The following is a 19,168-nucleotide window of genomic DNA, read 5'->3' as shown; positions in this document are numbered from 1 at the left end:
GTGTTAATAATATAAATTATTTATATAAAATTACATGTTATCAAATTTTATCAAATAATCACATATCTTTTAATAGTATATAATACGATTATACGTATTTTTATTGGAAACAATTTCAAAAGTAAAATTTTAACTTCATCACATCAACATAAATATTTGAGAAAAGCAAGTCAAACGGATTTTGAAAATATCTCTTGTTAAAAAAAAGGAACAGTAGGTTATGACTTATTTGGCCCAAAATACACTTTTCTCTAACTTCAATTGAGTGTAGGGATGTATTTTTTTCGTTTCGAATTCGATCTAATTTTATATTTATTAAATTCGAACTTGATTTGATTTAAATTTTTTTATTTTTTTAATATTTAAATTTGAATCCGATCCGATATAAATATTTAAATATATATAATTAATTAATTAATTTAAAAATTATTTTTATATAATATTACGTCGAATTGAATCGAATTTATTTAAAGTTTAAATTCGATATTTCTTTAACATTATTTGATTTGAAATTTAATTTTTAAAATTAAAAATTAATTTTATAAAATTGAATCGGATCGAGAGCATCGAAAACGAATTAAGTTACCCACCCTTCACCGTGGCCATCTCCAATGTCCTCGAATTCAAGTCTGACGACAGCAGCCTCGCATTCTAAGTCACGTCTAGAAATACTCAAATACCAAACAAAATTTCCATCGGAGGGGCAACACCACGGCCATTCAAGTAAAGTCTAGAAATACCAAACAAAATTTCCATCGAAGGGTCAACACCACGGCCATTCTTCACTTCACTTGTCAACCATCTACTCTCAACTGTTTTAGCTTGTGGCCATGGTTTTTTTTTTTCTTATCAATGTCAATTAAATATTAAGGGTAAAAATTAAAATTCAATTCAAAATTATAATATTTAATTTAATTTAAATAAGTTTTTTTAATTAATTTGAATTAAAATTAAAATTAAATATATATTAAATTTGAATCAAATTTAAAATTTAAATATAAAAATAAAAAAATTTAATTTAATTTTTATACATTTTTAAATTTTTATAAAATAAAATAATTATTTTTTATATAATTTTTTTCTGAAATATTTCAATATTTGATAATCATTTTAAATTTTGATTAATTCAAAATTGAGTCGAATTGAATTTTATACTAAATCAGATTGATTTTAAAAAAATAAATTCAAATTAAATTAAATTAATTAAAAAAATAAATTTAAATTTAGATCAAATTTAAAAAATTTATAAATTATGCATTACTTGAAAAAAGTGAGCCCATCCGAACCGCTGTCACTCTTACTAAATGCCTCCATTGGTAATGTTTTCTCAAGTCCTCAGCCTTTCATTATAAAATCTTAACTGGGATTGTTCATGTAAATTATCATCCTGAAAGCCTACAAACCTGATTACTTAAATTTAGTTGCCAGTCTCGCCATCAGACTTGCATTGGAAAATCATGTTTTGGTCGGTACTTTTTCCAATATATGTTGTCGTTCTCCTCTTATGCTTCAATTTGGAAAGTCCTGGGTTGCTTGGTTTAGCAGCCTCTGAAGGTGGTGGAAATGTGAAGGATCAACAAGCTTTGCTTGAGTTCAAGGCCAAGATCTCCAACAATCAACTCGGCATTTTGCGGTTGTGGAACAATACCGTCTACTACTGCCAGTGGTATGGTGTTAGTTGCGGTAGTCGACGTCAGAGAGTCACCCAGTTGGTCCTGGAATCCCAACATCTAACGGGATCCATATCACCATCTATTGGAAACTTTAGCTTTCTGAAGGTGTTAAACCTTAAAAATAATAGTTTCATTCATGAAATTCCTCAAGAAATTGGTCGTTTACGTAGATTGAGAATATATCATCTAGCCGCAAACTCAATTGGTGGTGAAATCCCCAGTGAGCTCTAGAGCTTGCCAAACCTAACCATTTTAAATCTGAAAGGAAACAAGTGGGAGAATCTCACCTTTGTTAGGGAACGTATCATCTTTGGTGAAACTTTCTCTACTTTCAAAAAACTCGTTGGAGTGATCCCTGAAACTCTTGGCCAACTGAAAAGGCTCACATTTTTTTCTGTGGGGCTTAACAATTTTTCGGGTACTGTTCCTTCCTCCTTTTGTAATTTGTCTAATATCAGAACTTTTGATATTGGCGATAATTATCTTGAAGGTACTCTTCCTTAGGACTTAGGCGTTAATATGCCGTATCTGGAACACTTTCTTGTTAGCAATAACCTACTTACTGGACCATTCCCTATTTCAATATCCAATGCCTCAAATCTCATACAACTTCAAGTTGTTCTAAACCTCGTTGTCGGGAGATTGCCTTCCTTTGAAAGGCTGACGAAGCTACATTGGTTTGGCATTGATGGAAACCTTTTAGGAAGCAGAGGAGCAAATGACTTGAACTTTCCCTGCTCTTTGACTAATGCAAGAATGCTACGGAGATTGAGTATCAATGAAAACAATTTCGGAGGGTCAACACCTGAGTGCATAGGCAATTTGTCGACTGATCTCTTACATTTGAATCTCGATGTCAATGAAATATCAAGAACAATTCCAGCCACTATTGGAAATCTTATCAACTTGGAGCCGCTTACTATATGGAACAATCAATTGTCCCGTGCCATTCCTTCTGTTATTGGGAGGCTTCAACAGCTACAGGAATTTAAGGCCCAAAACAATTCTCTCTCCGAAGGTATTCCATCTTCTTTTGGAGATCTAAAAATGTTGATTAGCCTAAATTTAAGTCACAACAATCTTCAAGGCAGTATTCCTTCAAGCCTTGGTGAGTGTGAAAATTTGCTGGAATTGGATCTTTCTTATAACAACATCAGTGGTTCCATACCTCCCCAAGTAGCCAGTCTCTCATCCTTGTCCATTGCATTGGACTTATCTTCAAACCATTTGACTGGTGTGCTTCCCATTGAAGTAGGAAATTTGAAAAATCTTGGTGTATTGCGTATTTCTAAGAACATGTTATCAGGTGAGATTCCGGGAAGTCTTGGTAGTTGTATGGTGTTAGAGCAACCATTCATGGATGGCAATTACTTCCAAGGGTCGTTTCCTTCATCTTTGAGTTCATTGAGATCTCTTATAAGGTTAGACATTTCAAGCAACAATTTCTCAGGTGAAATTCCAAAATTTTTATCCAGTTTTAAGTCACTGCAATATTTGAATCTTTCCCACAATAATTTTGAAGGCTTGTTACCTATTGAAGGTGTCTTTAAAAACGCAAGTGCTACATTCGTTGATGGAAACAATAAGCTTTGTGGAGGCACTAATGATTTCCATTTGCCCGAATGTAACTTGAAAAGCTCTAGGAATAGATCGATCAATTCACTTAAATTAGCAATTTCTGTTTCTTTTGGGCTGTTAGGAGTAGCTTTAGCATTCCTCTTTCTCTTTTGGTCTAGAAAGGAAAGAAAGCAGCCTACATCAATATATACTGAAAACATGCCTTTAAACTTAACATATCAAAGCATCCTAAAAGCTACTGATGGTTTATCGTCAGCAAATTTGGTAGGAGTGTTAGGAAAATGGGGTCCAGTCCCATGTAAGTGATTTTGGACCAAGTAAAGGCCATGAGCCTTGATCTTTTATTTTACACAGAGCCCTAGCTACTTAATAAAAAAGAGGTGGAGTTGTTTTAGGTGTGTGTCGAAAACCAAGCAGAGAAAAAAGAAAAGCCAGGAAAAGCAAAAAGAGAAAAAGGAGAAGGGAGAGTTGGTTGAACGGAATTTGATCCATGGTCCGATTGAGTTAGAACCCTGTCAGGAGGTTTATGATTCAGAGTTCTACATTCTGAACGGTGAAGATCGGGTTTGAAGCTCTCTAGGAACAAATCCATGGTGTATTTGTTGAGTCACTTATTTGGTGAGATTTCTTCAATTGTTTCTCTAGTTATTGATTAGCTCTAGTTTTAGCTAGATAAGAACTTTGTATAACTATTATTTGATAGTGAAGATTTTTCTGGTGGCCCGTGATTTTTTCCCTCTACACTGGAGGGTTTTCCACGTAAATCTTGGTGTGCTTTATTTTTCCTGCGTATTTGATTATTGATTGTTGTCTATTGCTTTTGTATTGTTATGATTATTGCTTCAGACGCAACAAGTGGTGTCAGAGCGAGGGTTATTTTGAGACATCGATACAGAAGCAATCTAGGATAGAAGTAAATTCTATTTGAGATCATGAAAGGTGATACAGGTTTCATGATAAAATTGACAGCATCGAATTATTCAATTTGAAAGCCTATGATGGAGGATCATCTATACTGCAAAGATTTGTATGAGTCAGTATCGGGTGATTCGGCTAAACCAGCAGATATGAAAGATGAAAGCTGAAAAAAGCTAGGTAGAAAGACGTTGGCTACAATCAAAAAATGGGTTGATATCAGCGTGTTCCATCATGTAACGCATGAGTCAGATGTTCACATTGTTTGGGAAAAATTGACAGCATTGTATGAGAGAAAAACATGTATGAATAAAGTTATGCTTGTTAAAAAGATTACAACTTTACAGTACAGGGATGGACGATCTGTTACAGAGCACTTGAGTGATTTTTAAGATATATTTAATCGGATGACTACTATGGAGCTTAAGATGGATGATGAAATGAAGGCGTTATTTCTTTTGGGTTCATTGCCAGACAGCTGGAATACTCTAGTTGTGACTGTTCTTAATTCAGCTTCTGATTATAAGGTGACATTGGAGATGGTAAAAGATAGTATGCTTAATGAAGAAGTAAGGTAAAAAGATGTAGACCCTGAAAATCAAGCTCTAGTCACAGAGAACAGGGGTAGAAACATCGACAAAGGTCAGGACTCAAAAGGCCGTGGTAAGTCTAAACATAGATCCAAGTCTAGAGGTAAAGTGAAGTATTTTCATTGTGATAAGACGGGTCATATAAAACGAAACTGTAAAATCTTGAAGCAAGAGCGAAAAGATGAAAAAGGCAAGAGTTCAGATGATAGCAATGTTACAGCAGTGAATTCAGATAGTGATTCAGTTACTTTGATTTGTACACATGGTGATTGTAATCATGTTAGTGATCCCGGCATTGAGTAGATAATTGACACATGAATGGTATATCATTGTGTTCCTAAGAGAGAGTTGTTTACAACTTACAAAGTAGGAGACTTTGGTTGTACCAAGATGAGAAACAAAAGTGTGTCACAGATTATTGGGATTGGTGATATTGTTGTACAAACTAGTACAGGCTACATGTTGACTTTGAGGGATGTCAGACACATTCCAGATATAAGAATGAACTTGCTTGTTATTAATGTCTTTGATAAGGAGGGATATGAAAGCCGATAAAAGAATGGACAATGAAAGCTTCTCAAAAGATCTATGGTAGTTGCAAGGGGAAAACTATATTGCACAATGTATAAGAGAGAGTTGTTTACAACTTACAAAGTAGGAGACTTTGGTTGTACCAAGATGAGAAACAAAAGTGTGTCACAGATTATTGGGATTGGTGATATTGTTGTACAAACTAGTACATGCTACATGTTGACTTTGAGAGATATCAGACACATTCTAGATATAAGAATGAACTTGCTTGCTATTAATATCTTTGATAAGGAGGGATATAAAAGCCGATAAAAGAATGGACAATGAAAGCTTCTCAAAAGATCTATGGTAGTTGCAAGGGAAAAACTATATTGCACAATGTATAAGACATGGATGCAATTGAACGGTAACCACGTAAATACAGTTGAAAATGATGCTTCAGTAAACTTGTGGCACAGGAGGCTGACACACATGAGTGAAAAAAGGTTACAGATTTTGGCAAGGCACTCTCTCATTCTTTTGATCAAAGGTATGTCTCTCGATTCATGTGATTATTGTTTGTTTGGTAAGCATCATAGAATTTTTTTTCGTAAAAGTTCTTAGAGAAAAGAAAATAGATTGGAATTAATTTATTCTAACGTATGTGGTCCCATTGAGGTTGAGTCATTAGGTGGTAGCAGATATTTTGTTACTTTTATTGATGATGCTTCACGTAAGACTTGGGTGTATATGTTAAAATACAAAAGTCAGGTACTGCAGTATTTTCAAAAATTTTATGCCATGGTTGAAAGGATGACAAGGTTACCCTTGAAGTGTATTCGAACTGATAATGGTGGGGAATACACATCTAAAGGCTTTGAAGAGTATTACTCAAAGCATGAGATCAGGCATGAGAGGACAGAACCTGGAACACCGCAGCATAATGGTATAGCTGAAAGAATGAATCGCACCATTGTGAAAAAAGTCAGATGTATGTTGAGGATGACAAAATTACCAAAGCCATTCTGGGGTGAAGCAATCAACACAGCTTGTTATTTACTTAACAGATCACCATCAGTTCCTTTGGGCTTTGACATTCCAGAAAGAGTGTGGACAGGGAAAGATACTTCATACTCTCACTTGAAAGTTTTTGGGTGTAAAGCATTCATGCATGTGCCGAAAGAGCAGAGATCAAAGCTTGACAGTAAAGCTACACAGTGTGTGTTTGTAGGATATAGTGATGAGGAATTTGGCTACAGGGTATGAGATCTAGTAAAGAGAAAGACAATCAGAAGCAGGAATGTGGTCTTTCATGAAAAAAAAATCATAGCAGACTTTGAGAAAAATGAAAAGACTACACAGGTTACTGTTGAGTGTGATGTTTCAACACCGATAGGGATTCCACAGGAAAAAGCCACAGATGATGAAAATGAACAAAAAACAGAACTTAGGGATATGAATGAGCCAGCTACAGTTGGTGATGAGCCAGATGCTATTAGTTTTGAGCATGGGGAGCAATACTCTCTACCTGAGAGTGTTGAGTAGGGGGAGCTACCTTCGGCATCAAGTGATGTAGAGTCTCAGCCCAGGAGATCTACTAGAGAGCGCAGGCCATCTACCAGGTATCCAAGTTTAGATTTTACTTTAGTTACTAGTGAAGGGGAGCCAGAAAACTTTCAAGATGTGCAGGCTACTCCGAATAGAGAGCGCTGATTAAAAGCAATGAAAGAAGAGATGGAATCATTGCGAAAGAATGGTACTTATGATCTTGCTAAACTTTCAACCGGAAAGAGGCCATTAAAGAATAAATGGGTGTTCAAGTTGAAAAAAGATGGTGACAAACTAGTGAGGTACAAAGCTCGATTGGTAGTAAATGGTTTTTCTCAGAAATTAGGCATCGATTTTGATGAGATTTTTGCTCCAGTTGTAAAAATAAGTTCTATTCGAGTAGTACTTAGATTGGCAGCTAGTTTGAATCTTGAACTTGAGCAACTTGATGTTAAAACTGCATTTTTGCATGGTGATCTGCAAAAAGACATTTATATGAATCAGCCTGAGGGTTTTGAAGTGAAAGGAAAAGAGCACTTAGTTTGCAAGTTGAAGAAAAGCTTGTACGGCTTGAAACAAGCTCCGCGACAGTGGTACAAGAAGCTTGATTCTTTTATGGTGAGTCATAGCTATAAAAGAACAACAACGGATTCTTGTGTGTATGTTAAACAATTTTCTAATGGTAACTTCATTATCCTATTATTATATGTTGATGATATATTGATTGTAGGACAAGATGCTAGTATGGTTTGCGGGTTGAAAGAACAATTATCTAAGTCCTTTGATATGAAGGATTTAGGTCCAATAAAGTAGATTCTTGGTATAGATATTATTCGGGATATGAGAGCTGAAAAGCTGTGGTTGTCACAAGAAAAGTATGTTGAACGAGTGCTTGGTAGATTCAACATGCAATATGCTAAATTAGTTAGCAGTTCACTTGTCAACCATTTTCATCTAAGTAAGAAATCTTGTCCAGTGTCTAAGGAAGAGCAACTAGCTATGTCTAGTTTTCTTTATTCTTCTGCAGTCGGTTTTTTAATGTATCTTATGGTTTGTACAAGGCCTGACATTGCTCATGTAGTTGGTGTAGTGAGCAGATTTCTTTCTAATCCAGGGAAGGTTCACTGAAAAGTAGTGAAATAGATTTTTAGATATTTGAAGGGTACATCAAAAATGTGCTTGACTTATGGAGTTTCACAACCAGTTCTATAAGGGTTTACTGATACTGACATGGTAGGCGATCTTGATGGTAGAAAATCTACTTCAGGGTATTTGTTCACTTTTACAGGAGGAGCTGTATCTTGGCAATCTAAGTTACAGAAGTGTGTTGATTTGTCAACTACAGAGGCTGAGTATATTGCAGCAACCGAAGCATGTAAAGAAATGCTTTGGATGAAACGTTTTCTTCTTAAATTGGGGTTGAATCAGAAAGAGTATGTGATATTTTGTGATAGCCAGAGTGCTTTAGATTTGAGTAAGAATACCATGTACCATGCTAGAACAAAGCACATTGATGTTAGATATCATTGGTTACGTTCAGTGATTGAAGAACAGCAGATGTTATTGAAAAAAGTTCATACTGATAAGAATGTAGCAGATATGTTGACTAAGATACTTTCCAGGAAAAAGCTTAAGCTTTGCAGTAACTTGGCCGGAATGAGTTCCCTGGCCAAGGTAAGTTTCAAATGAAACTGCTATGGTGATGAATCTCCTCCTAATAGGGCTGAAGGGGGAGATTGTTAGGAAAATGGGGTTCAGTCCCATGTAAGTGGTTTTGGACCAAGTAAATGCCATAGGCCTTGATCTTTTATTTTACACAGAGCCCTAGCTACTTAATAAAAAAAAAGTGGGGTTGTTTTAGGTGTGTGTCGAAAACCAAGCAGAGAAAGAAGAAAAGCCAGGAAAAGCAAAGAGAGAAAAAGGAGAAGGGAGAGTTGGTTGAACGGAAGTCGATCCGTGGTCCGATTGAGTTAGAACCTTGTCAGGAGGTTTATGATTCAGAGTTCTACATTCTGAACGGTGAAGATCGAGTTTGAAGCTCTCTAAGAACAAATCCAGGGTATATTTGTTGAGTCACTTATTTGGTGAGATTTCTCCAATTGTTTCTTTAGTTGTTGATTAGCTTTAGTTTTAGCTAGAGAAGAACTTTGTATAACTATTATTTGATAGTAAAGATTTTTTTGGTGGCCCGTGGTTTTTTTCCTCTACACTGGAGGGTTTTCCACGTAAATCTTGGTGTGCTTTATTTTTCCTGCGTATTTGATTATTGATTGTTGTATATTGCTTCTGTATTATTGTGATTATTGCTTCAGGCGCAACAAGGAGAAGGTAGCTTTGGTTCTGTATATAAGGGGGCTCTTGAAAATCATAATGGGATAGATGTTGCCATCAAGGTGTTTAATCTTGCGCGTACAGGAGCTTCTAGGAGTTTCATTGCTGAATGTGAGGCTTTAAGGAATATCAGACATCGAAACCTTGTCAAGGTTTTTACTGCCTGTTCAAGTGTTGATTCCCATGGAAATGATTTCAAGGCTCTAATTTATGAATTCATGATTAATGGAAGCTTAGAGAATTGGTTGCATCCATCCGTGTCCAACCACGGGACCCAAATGGCAGAAAAGCACTTAACTCTATACCAAAGACTGAACATAGCAGTTGATGTTTCTTGTGCATTAGAGTATCTCCATTGTCTTTGTGAAACGCCAATTGTTCATTGTGACCTCAAACCAAGCAATGTTCTACTTGATGGTGAAATGGTTGGTCATGTTGGTGACTTCGGGTTAGCGAAATTTAGATCAGCTGACATGCAAAATTACTCAAATAACTAGTCAAGCTCTCTTGGATTAAGAGGAACTATAGGTTACGCACCATCAGGTAATAAGTACAAAACTACATGAACATTGCTCGATTTAATTCATCATAAGAAGAGCTCGGTTGAAGGGAAGTTTGTGTAAGATCTGTTTTAATGTTATTATTTCACTTGTTTGTGATGAATGAATGCAGAATATGGCTTGGGAAGTGAGGTTTCAACTCAGGGTGATGTGTACAGCTATGGAATCCTTCTATTGGACATGTTTAAAGGAAAGAGGCCTACTGATGATATGTATAAAGAGGGTTTGAACCTTCACAACTTTGTCAAGGAAGCTATGCCAGGACGAGTAGCACAGATTACAGATCCCATTCTTCTTGGAGAAGCAATTAGAGAAGAAGCGGTCAATAATAGAGTCATTCGATGCTTGAATTCAATATTTGAAATTGGAGTTACTTGTTCAAACGAGTTGCCAAACAAGCGAATGAACATGAGTGATGTTGCTGCACAACTTATTTCTATCAGAAACAAGCTTCTTCCAGAATGAGCACTTCAAGAAAGGCCAAGGTTAGATGCAATTGAATCAGTAGGTAATAATGTTATCTTAATCTTACGTGCTCAAACCAAAAGCATGAACTCAATTGCAATTGTCAGTTGAAACTCCAGTTAGATCATTTTTAGAGTAAATTTTATAATTTGGGTATTTAATAATTTTCCTTCTTTCACAGCAGCTTAAGGTGTATGACTTTTAGCCAACATGAAAGCTGATTCACATAGGGAGGTTGCAGTCTTGCAAAGCACTACTACTATTAATTTTCCAGTCTTTTTACTGTACTAGTAATGCTATGTTATTGTTCTATATAGTTGTGTTTTAAAGTAATTTTCTAGTCATTTTGGCCTAATGCAACAAGTCTAGCTGCAATTTCCCCCACAACACTTTTTTTGACTCTAATCTTTCGAAAATAAGTCTCGTTAAGCAAAGATTGCAAAGAATTCATCTTTGCAAATGACAATATGTAAAATTACAGTCAAAGGACGATCCTGGACATGATAAAAAATGGGAAATTGATTGCACAAAGTGAAAAGCTCAAGGGTCAAAAGAAAAAAAAGGAAGGAACAAGATGCTTAAGATCATATCAAATGATCCTGTCTCATTATTCATGAAGATTAGCAGCCTACAACAAATTTACAAAACCTGGGAGATCCAAGCAATCTACAACAAAAATACTCTAGTTGTGAGAATATACAGATCCTCTCATTTCTGTACGTCAAATAGGAGTGACAATTTGAATGAAATTCGGATCAATTTTTATAAATAACGCATAAAATTATAAATTTTTAAAATTCAATTTAAATCGAATTTTTATATAATTCAATATGAACTGAACTTTATCATTTTAGTTTGGATCGATTCATCGGTTTTAAATTTTTTATATATATTGCTTTAATATAATTTTTAATACATTTAAATAGATTAAGGTATAAAATAAATAACTTTATTTTATAAAAATTTAAAATATATAAAAATTAATGAAAATATAAATTTGATTTGATTCAATTTTTTTTAATTTTTAATTTAAAATTTGATTCAAATATAATATATACAATTAATATCTGAACTTAATTCAAATTAAATATAAAAAAAAACTCAAATCGAATATTATGATTTCAAATCGATTTTTAATTTTCTTAATTTTTTTCCCTTTCCTAATGCCAACGGGTAGTAGAAGAACTTGGTTAAAGACTAGCATATGGATTGAAATGCTTTAGCTTTTCTGCATTTGGTATTACTACTACTACATGAAGACAGAATTAAATCTTCTACATGGATCTCTATCCACAGTTCTCATTGCAATTGACAATAAATTTAAAAATTTTATATAAATATCTTGTATTGAAATTATTAATATTAGCAATTAATAATTTATTTTATAATTTAGATGAAATAAATAAAACAAAATCATAAATTAGATTCAATCTTAATTTCTTTATAAATCTCTCTCCTCAAAGCAATTTGATACAGAATATGGCCATTAACAATTAATTTTTATTATTCATTTTCTATTTTAAGATTTAAATTCTCACTTCTTTTGTTAAATAATGTTTGCCAAACCATTTTGATCTTTATATATTTGTAATAATAATTTAAAAGTAATAAAGGACCAAAATGTAAATTAGAATTAGTACTCGTAAATGTTTGTTATTTATAATTAGGTACTCCTAATTTTTTTGGTATTTAGAATTATCTTTTATAATTATTCTATCATAATGACAAGTAAATTATCCCATTAATTCCAATCCTTCATCTGTTTTTGCTAGGCCTCCTTATGGTGAAACGTTCTTCAATAATGCAACCGGGAGATGCTTCAATGGCTTAATAATGATCGATTATCTTTGGTATTTACCATTGATTGGCTTTTGTTTTTCTAATTTCTTCCTTTTTCTTTTGCCAAAAAACTTATTAAATTGAGATTCCTAATTGTCTATCTAATAATTGAATTGAAATTATATATATTGTACTTAATTAAAAATTTAGTCTGCCGAAGTTTCCTTATTCAATGCCTATTTAAATAAGAGTGTTTATAATTTGATTTTAATTGAATTAATCAATCGAATTGATTTAATTCGATTAATTGATCATTCGATTAATCGGTCAATTATTAAATTCATTTCAGTCAATTAACAAAAATTATTTTAGAAGAATTTTAGATTTTGATTATTTTGATTTTCGAATTGAATTAATCAAAATTTTAATTGAAATATAACATAATCTAAATATAAAATAAAAAATATATGAAATAAATCATTTAATTTCATGATATTTGAATATTTTGTTAAATAATTTTATTTAATTTGTTTAAAATATGAGAAGTTAAAAGTTTAAAATATAATTTAATTTAAATTGATTTATTATTTGATTAACCAAAAAAATTAACAAAATTGACCTAATTAAATTTGATAAATTAATTTTTAAATTTCATAAATTTGGTTTAATTTACAAAAAAAAAATAAATAAATAATTTAATTTAAAATTAATCAAATTGACTGAACGAACACGTTGAATGGAGATCGTGGTGGCGTGAGTTTTGCGGTTGCTAGCTCTACTGCCTTACCTGTGAAAGTTCTAGCCAGTGATTAGAAGGTTGTAGCCCCAGCTACCAACACCTCCCTCACTAGGCAGCTTGATTGGATGTTTATTTCAATGGAACATGTCCTGAACATGAACATGAAAGTTTATATTTGCAAATGATTTTATTTTTGCTTGATTCTAATTCACTAACAATAAAACTAACATTTATGCTACAAATATTTGTCGTGTTTGATAGATTGTTTCAAGAGACTTGAAACAGCTCTTTTCATGGTTGGAGAGATTGGAGGGAACGACCACGATTATGCCCTCTTTCAAGTAAAAACCATCGAGCAGGTCGAGTTCATGGTGCCTATGGTTATTCAAGCCATAAAAGATGCTGTAATGGTAAACTTTTATTCTTTAAAAGGATTTTGATTATATCAATTTTTTCTTAGCAAACTTGTTACGATCATTTCAATTCTCACTTCACTTTCTCTTAGCTGTAGAGGGTCGTTGGTTATCGTGCTACTGAGTGATTGTTCCAGGAAACTTTGGAATAGGTTGTTTACCCATCTATCTTACAGGATTCCAAATCAATGAATCCACTTCTTATGATGAATCTCACTGTCTCGAGGGCTTGAACAACTTGTCAGTGTGTCACAAAAGAGTTGACAAAATATCATCCTAATGTCATGATAGTATACGATAACTAATATAATGCATATCTACAACTTTTGCGCAAAGCTAAACCACTTACAGGACTCACTGAAAATAAAATTTGAGAAAAATTAACACGTATTTACCAAAATAAAACCCCAAAAGTTGTCATGATCGATAAGCAAATAATATGTTAAGATTAGCTTAAGAGATTTTAATTTCAAAAGGATTATGAAAAATCAGAAAAGTGTATGAACATTTGTAAACATTTGTGGTGTTTATTTCACAAATGGAAGGGCTAGCATCACCTATACACAAACAGGAATCGTGTATAACTAATCCTAGAAATTGTCCTTTGCTCGCCGGATAACACCTAAGGCTTCTGCCTCAGTCGCGGTGGCTGGAATATCCAAAGCCTGCCTGATTTCTGAGCTAGATGTGCGAAGGAATGGATTGCTTGCCTTCTCCATCTTTAATGTGGTTGGAATCTGAAACAGCATATTATACTTAAGTTATCATGGAAAATTTACATTCAAAATGCAACATCAATGCGTAAGGATCGAGTCAAGACACGGACAAGTGCAATTCCATACGTTGTTGAATCAACACAAAGGATGTACAGCACACAGCCAAATCATGTAGGGAAATAGCTCATATCAAGATCACCAAATGGAGATTCTATCTAAACCAACTGATATAAATAGGTTAGAGCTGAACCAACAGATGGTACCACATCAAAGACAACAAGGAAAACCATAAGACTCAAGAAGTATTATCAATAGGATAGGTGAGCAGGTTGACTGCAGTGACACAAATGGAGGGTGCCAATGAGTCCTTAACACATCTGTGCAAATGTATAGAAAGCAAATGCAAAAGCCATCACATTATGAATAAAAAATATATACAGCACACAAATGTTCATTTTTGACAAATTTCATTATCTAATCCCAGATGAATTGTCAAAAAAAAAAAACACACACACACACACAAACACACACAATTAGCACTCACCAACATAGTTACCCCTGAAAAGTTAAGTAGTTAAAAAGAAAGAAAATCCCAGAAATTACCGTAGGTAATCCCTTATTGCGAAGGTAAGCTACATGGGCTGAATAAGCTTGGAGTGCCTCGTTCTTGGGTTCTATAGATAATGCAAATTTTGAATTACTCTGCCAAAATAGGTACATACATGGTTAGTGCCTTTCAGAATTCGAAGCCTGGGAAAATTATGTGGTGTCCAAAAGATAAATAGACTAACCAAAGTATATTCATGACCACAATATATATTTGTATCATCGGGAAGAGACATGATCCTCTGAAGGGAAGAAAGCATCTGCCGGATAGAACTCAGTCATTAAGATGTGTATCAAGAACAACAAACGAAAAATTGCCAGATTATAAAGGATCATGACATATTCCCGTCATAAACCTACAGTTAGTACAGTTAAAGATAACACATTCAAACATAAAAACTACTAAAAAGAAGACCCCCCACCCCAAAGACCAAGTTACCTTTAATAAACGAACTACATGTATAATTTCGGTTAATATATTCCCATGCACCACATTTCCTTTGGAAATTATAAGGAAAACTGCAGAAAGAGATGATTGAACTACTACTTCACAGAAAAATTACTCTACCATTAATACTTCAATTTTTATCACAAAATGATGACTAAGAAATTCAAAGCAAAATTAATGAGAACAAATGATGGGCATTTTTTTTTTAGATTTTAACTTCCAAACGTGAAACACTTATTCACTAGTAAATCTTTCAAGTCAATTTCAAACTCTATATCCTATTATTCCCAACAATAATTTGCAGCACTTTGATAGTGGCATTCATTTTCTATAGATAGTAACTTATTTACCATCTGTTGATATTTAAACATTGGAGTAACTAGTTGAGCTTCTTATTTAGATTTAAGAGGTGAAATAGTTGCTCTTCGGGAGTCCACTGTCAACTAAGATATCATAAAGTCTAGAAGTCAAAATTACCTGCTCCGGGTTTCCTTCAAAAAGCTTGCCACATGATAAGCTGAACAAAGTGTCTCCGGTAAATATTGCTCCAGAACCCGGAAAATAGAAGCTGATGTGACCTGCATGCGAAAAATTACTAATAATAATAATAATAATAATAAAGAAAGGGAAATGAGAAGGTGCAACCTAACAAAAAAAACGCAGAACCACAATCATGACTTTTCTACATTCATGTATTCTTTCATTGAATTTTGAAATAATAAAAAGTATCTAATTCACACAATTTTTTATGGAGCTGACTAATGAATATAACCTCGGGTATGACCAGGAGTTTCGATGACATGGACCTCATGACCTGCAAACATCCACTTGTCCCCATCATTTAGAACAATATCAATTCCAGGAATCCTATCCTTGTCTATTCCTGAACCAATAACCTACATGAGAAAGAACAAGTATCAGTGTTATTTCTATTACATAGGTCATTGTATAAAAGAAATATTTGATTCAAATGCCTTTAGAAACAGTTAAAAACCTTATTTATGTCATTGTCTAAAAACTATTTGCAAAAAAAAAAATCCATTCCTTAAATTGGTAGAAGATTTATTTAACGAGGGACAAAGCAGAGCAAGCATTCCACAACTCCACTTCCACATGCATCGCAAGCTAACAAACATGGACAAATAAGGACAATGTACAATTAATACCCATCATTATGGGCAAGATGCAAAGACCCATATTAGACTACAGATATGAAATTAATGATTTGAGAGGAAATTAATTGTCTGATACAAGCAGGAAAGGTGACAGAAAAGTTACAGGAGATGACATTTTCATACCTTAGCACCGTACCTTGCTTTTAACTCTACATTCCCACCAGTGTGATCATGATGGTGGTGGGTATTCAATATATAAGTTAAATTCCGGTTTTTCCGACTCAAAGCATCAATAACTGGCACAGCCTCTGAAGGATCAACAACCCCAACTGTGCCTGTGTCCTCATCATGTAAAAGATATGCATAATTGTCTCTAAGACACGGTACCTGAAAAAAAAAGTTAGCGAAAGGTTCATATCTAATATATGGAAATCTACATGAAATTTAGTTATTATAACCTTCAACAATGGCAAATCAAAGAACTCCACATTCAAGTTATAAGCTTTAACAAAGTTATTCCAACAGTAGAATCTAGGAAAGTGACCATGTGATCCAATATCATTCTTTCAGCTCAAAACTAAGAGTAATGCATTTTAGGTTCTTAGTTCCCCAAAGAAGGTAACTATAATTCCTTGCAGCTCTGTTAAGAAATTATATCTCTCAGTTGTTAAAGGTATCAGGTTAGTTTAGGAAGGACCCAATGACACCAATTAGGGGAGAAGATAAAAGCATGATGCTTCCACATTTGCCACACTGACTTGTAACTGCACTGTGCAACTTCAATGTTCTGTTTGATGGTTCCACTACATACAAGTAGATTGGAAAGCTTCCTTCTATCCTTCAAATATCAAACAAAAGAGAAGAAATTTGCATTCATACACAATTAATCCTTATAACATTATCAAATGTACTTTAAACCCCTAAACTTTTAACTTGAGCAAACATCCTTGAACAATTTTTAAGTTTAAATTTCATAGTTTTCAACAGACTTGCTTGATTAAACAAAAATCAGTCATTGAATGAAATTCTTGACAAAATAAGTCAATAAGAGATTAAACGCCTTGAATTTCATTTTTGCAAATTGTCTTTTCACTATTCCAACTAAAATTGTCTTAACAATTTGAAAACAATTAATAAGAGAATATATACATTGAATTTGATTTTTTCCACATTGTCTTTTCACCATTTGAACTCTGATATCATTTTAATCATTTGAAAGCTGATGTGAGATTAAATATCTTAGCATCTCTATTCAAACAAATATCTACTTATTATTTGAAACAATCAGGGAGGATAAAGCCACTGAACCTAATAGTTCAAGGAGCTCTAGTTTGTTATCCTCAACAACCCCCCTTTCCCAAAAAAAAAAAGTGAAGCAGCACCTTCACTCATAAAAGCCAAGTTTGAAGTTATTCTTATTAACAATGGCAGAACATCCAACATAAGAACAAAATTCATGATGGCACCAACAAGGTTAAAATGATAACAAACAAAAACTATGAATTGAAAAAAAGAAGGCCAATAAACAGTGAAGCAAATTAAAAAAAGTGGAAGTGATGAAAACCACATATTCAAAATAAAGAAAGATAGAAAGAGGTGTGCTCACCAATTCAATTTGTAAAGAGGAAGACATATTGGAAACACTGCAAAACTCTGTAACCCTAAGAGACCGACTTGCTCCGCGCAAGGTTTTTAAGGGTGTTGACAATAAGCGCATAAAACCATACACAAGACCCTTTCTTATGCAAAGTTGCCTCATGTCTGGCCACACACAGAGCCCACTCCTCACCTAAAACATTGTAAAGCAGGCTTTCAAACTTAAATACCATAAACCAACATAGATTCAAGAAAAAAATTCCTGCAATAAGAATCAACAGATTTTAGAGAAGCTCTAAGGAAAATAATAATACAAAATCACGTTAAAAGGTTTTGACTCATAATCGAGATTGTAAACCACCAATCGTTTTTTCATGAATACATTCTGCATGAAACAACTCACATCGTAGATATCCACATATACAAAGAAATGCATAGAGAGAAAGCCACAAGTTCATATCAAAGCCAAAGCTTTATTTTTATGACTTGTAGGAAATGATTCATATCATGCAATTTAGAAGATGAAAACTCTTTAAACCAACCACAAATCCTATATGAGAAATCATCTCATTTGCATAGACCATGGCAATTGACAAGACAAGATTCATATCAACATGTGATGACAAAAAAATTGCTATCTTTCTCAGTTCCAATTGTTCTTACTAAGGCAAAACTATAGAAAAGCATACGACTCAATTTTGGAAAATCAAAGCAAAAGTAACAAAAGATAGTTAAGAATGGAATATAAAGCAAATTATATATCACAAAAGCCAAAACTCAGACTTCCCATTAAGCAAAAACTAGACTAACTCTAGGCCAGAGGTAAAGGTTATATAAAGAAAACAGTACAAAACAAAAACATCCATTTCCTCAATTAGCCACAACAAGAATTGTTATTTTCCTCAAACGGGTAAAAGAAAAAATCAGATCTTTACCATTCTATTTCCATTTTCTTCCAAAAAAGAAAAGAAAATACAAATTTAACAAAAGAAAGAACAAACTTGAAAAGAAAAACACAGTGAAAAATACAAGAAAGAAATGAAAAAGAAGAAAGAACCAAACCCTTGAAGAAGGAAAGGAGGCCATAGCAGATGAAGCCTTAGGCAGCATTTGCATATCTTTCTCCTTTAAGAGAAAGTTTCACTTTTTAGAGAGAGAAACTGTGTATGGGCTGTCACTCAATAATGGGTGTTTTTCTTTTTGTGTTGGTGTGGGGAAAAAAATGATAAATTTATTAATTGTATTTTAAATGAAAAGAAACTTTCTCTTTTGAGGTAAAAAAAAAAAAAAAAGGGAAATTGAATTAAAATATTTTTGTACATGTGGGGGAGAAAAAAAAATAATGGCAAATTAATTGTCAGAGAAAGATTTTTTTAGTGAAAAAGAAAATCAAAATAAAGTTTTTTTTTGTTTTTTAGAGCAGAGAAAAAAATGACAAATTAATTTTGAAATAAAGAAAATTTTTTGGCCAAAGGAAAATTTAATAAAATTTTTTTTATGGAGAGAAAATTTATATTTTTTTCTTTTTTTGTGACGAAAAATTTTTCTGCTGAATAAAAAAATTAAATAAATATTTCTGACCCCTT

The 19,168-nt window shown here is 33.3% G+C and overlaps 1 protein-coding gene and 2 pseudogenes across 4 annotated transcripts; 2 read left to right on the top strand and 1 right to left on the bottom strand.

The window, feature by feature from the left end:
• The first annotated feature begins 1,457 nt into the window (after positions 1-1,457).
• Positions 1,458-10,170, top strand: LOC111307022 (uncharacterized; annotated as a pseudogene).
• Positions 10,171-11,891: 1,721 nt separating this feature from the next.
• On the top strand, positions 11,892-13,475 carry LOC111307021 (GDSL esterase/lipase At5g03980-like; annotated as a pseudogene).
• A 64-nt stretch (positions 13,476-13,539) lies between these two features.
• LOC111307732 (putative hydroxyacylglutathione hydrolase 2, chloroplastic) lies at positions 13,540-18,803 on the bottom strand. Of its 4 annotated transcripts, none has more exons than XM_022905876.2 (8): positions 18,645-18,803; positions 17,593-17,775; positions 16,170-16,373; positions 15,644-15,767; positions 15,349-15,449; positions 14,609-14,683; positions 14,421-14,519; positions 13,540-13,838 (listed from the first exon to the last, which is right to left on the bottom strand). In XM_022905876.2, exons 1-8 carry the CDS (start codon positions 18,696-18,698, stop codon positions 13,692-13,694), a joined length of 987 nt encoding a protein of 328 aa, XP_022761611.2. In that variant the 5' UTR covers positions 18,699-18,803; the 3' UTR covers positions 13,540-13,691. The 4 variants fall into 4 exon arrangements, with proteins under 4 accessions (XP_022761611.2, XP_022761613.2, XP_022761612.2 ...); XM_022905878.2 differs by having other exon boundaries at positions 17,593-17,844; positions 18,645-18,788; XM_022905877.2 differs by lacking the exon at positions 18,645-18,803 and adding an exon at positions 18,246-18,371.
• Between the last annotated feature and the right edge of the window lie 365 nt (positions 18,804-19,168).

Source organism: Durio zibethinus, chromosome 22 (assembly GCF_047325235.1).
Source record: "Durio zibethinus cultivar Kanyao isolate XHJ-2024 chromosome 22, ASM4732523v1, whole genome shotgun sequence".
NCBI classification, from domain to species: domain Eukaryota; kingdom Viridiplantae; phylum Streptophyta; class Magnoliopsida; order Malvales; family Malvaceae; genus Durio; species Durio zibethinus.
The sequence above is the reverse complement of the archived record's forward strand: the minus strand, read 5'-3'. Positions and strand labels throughout refer to the sequence as shown.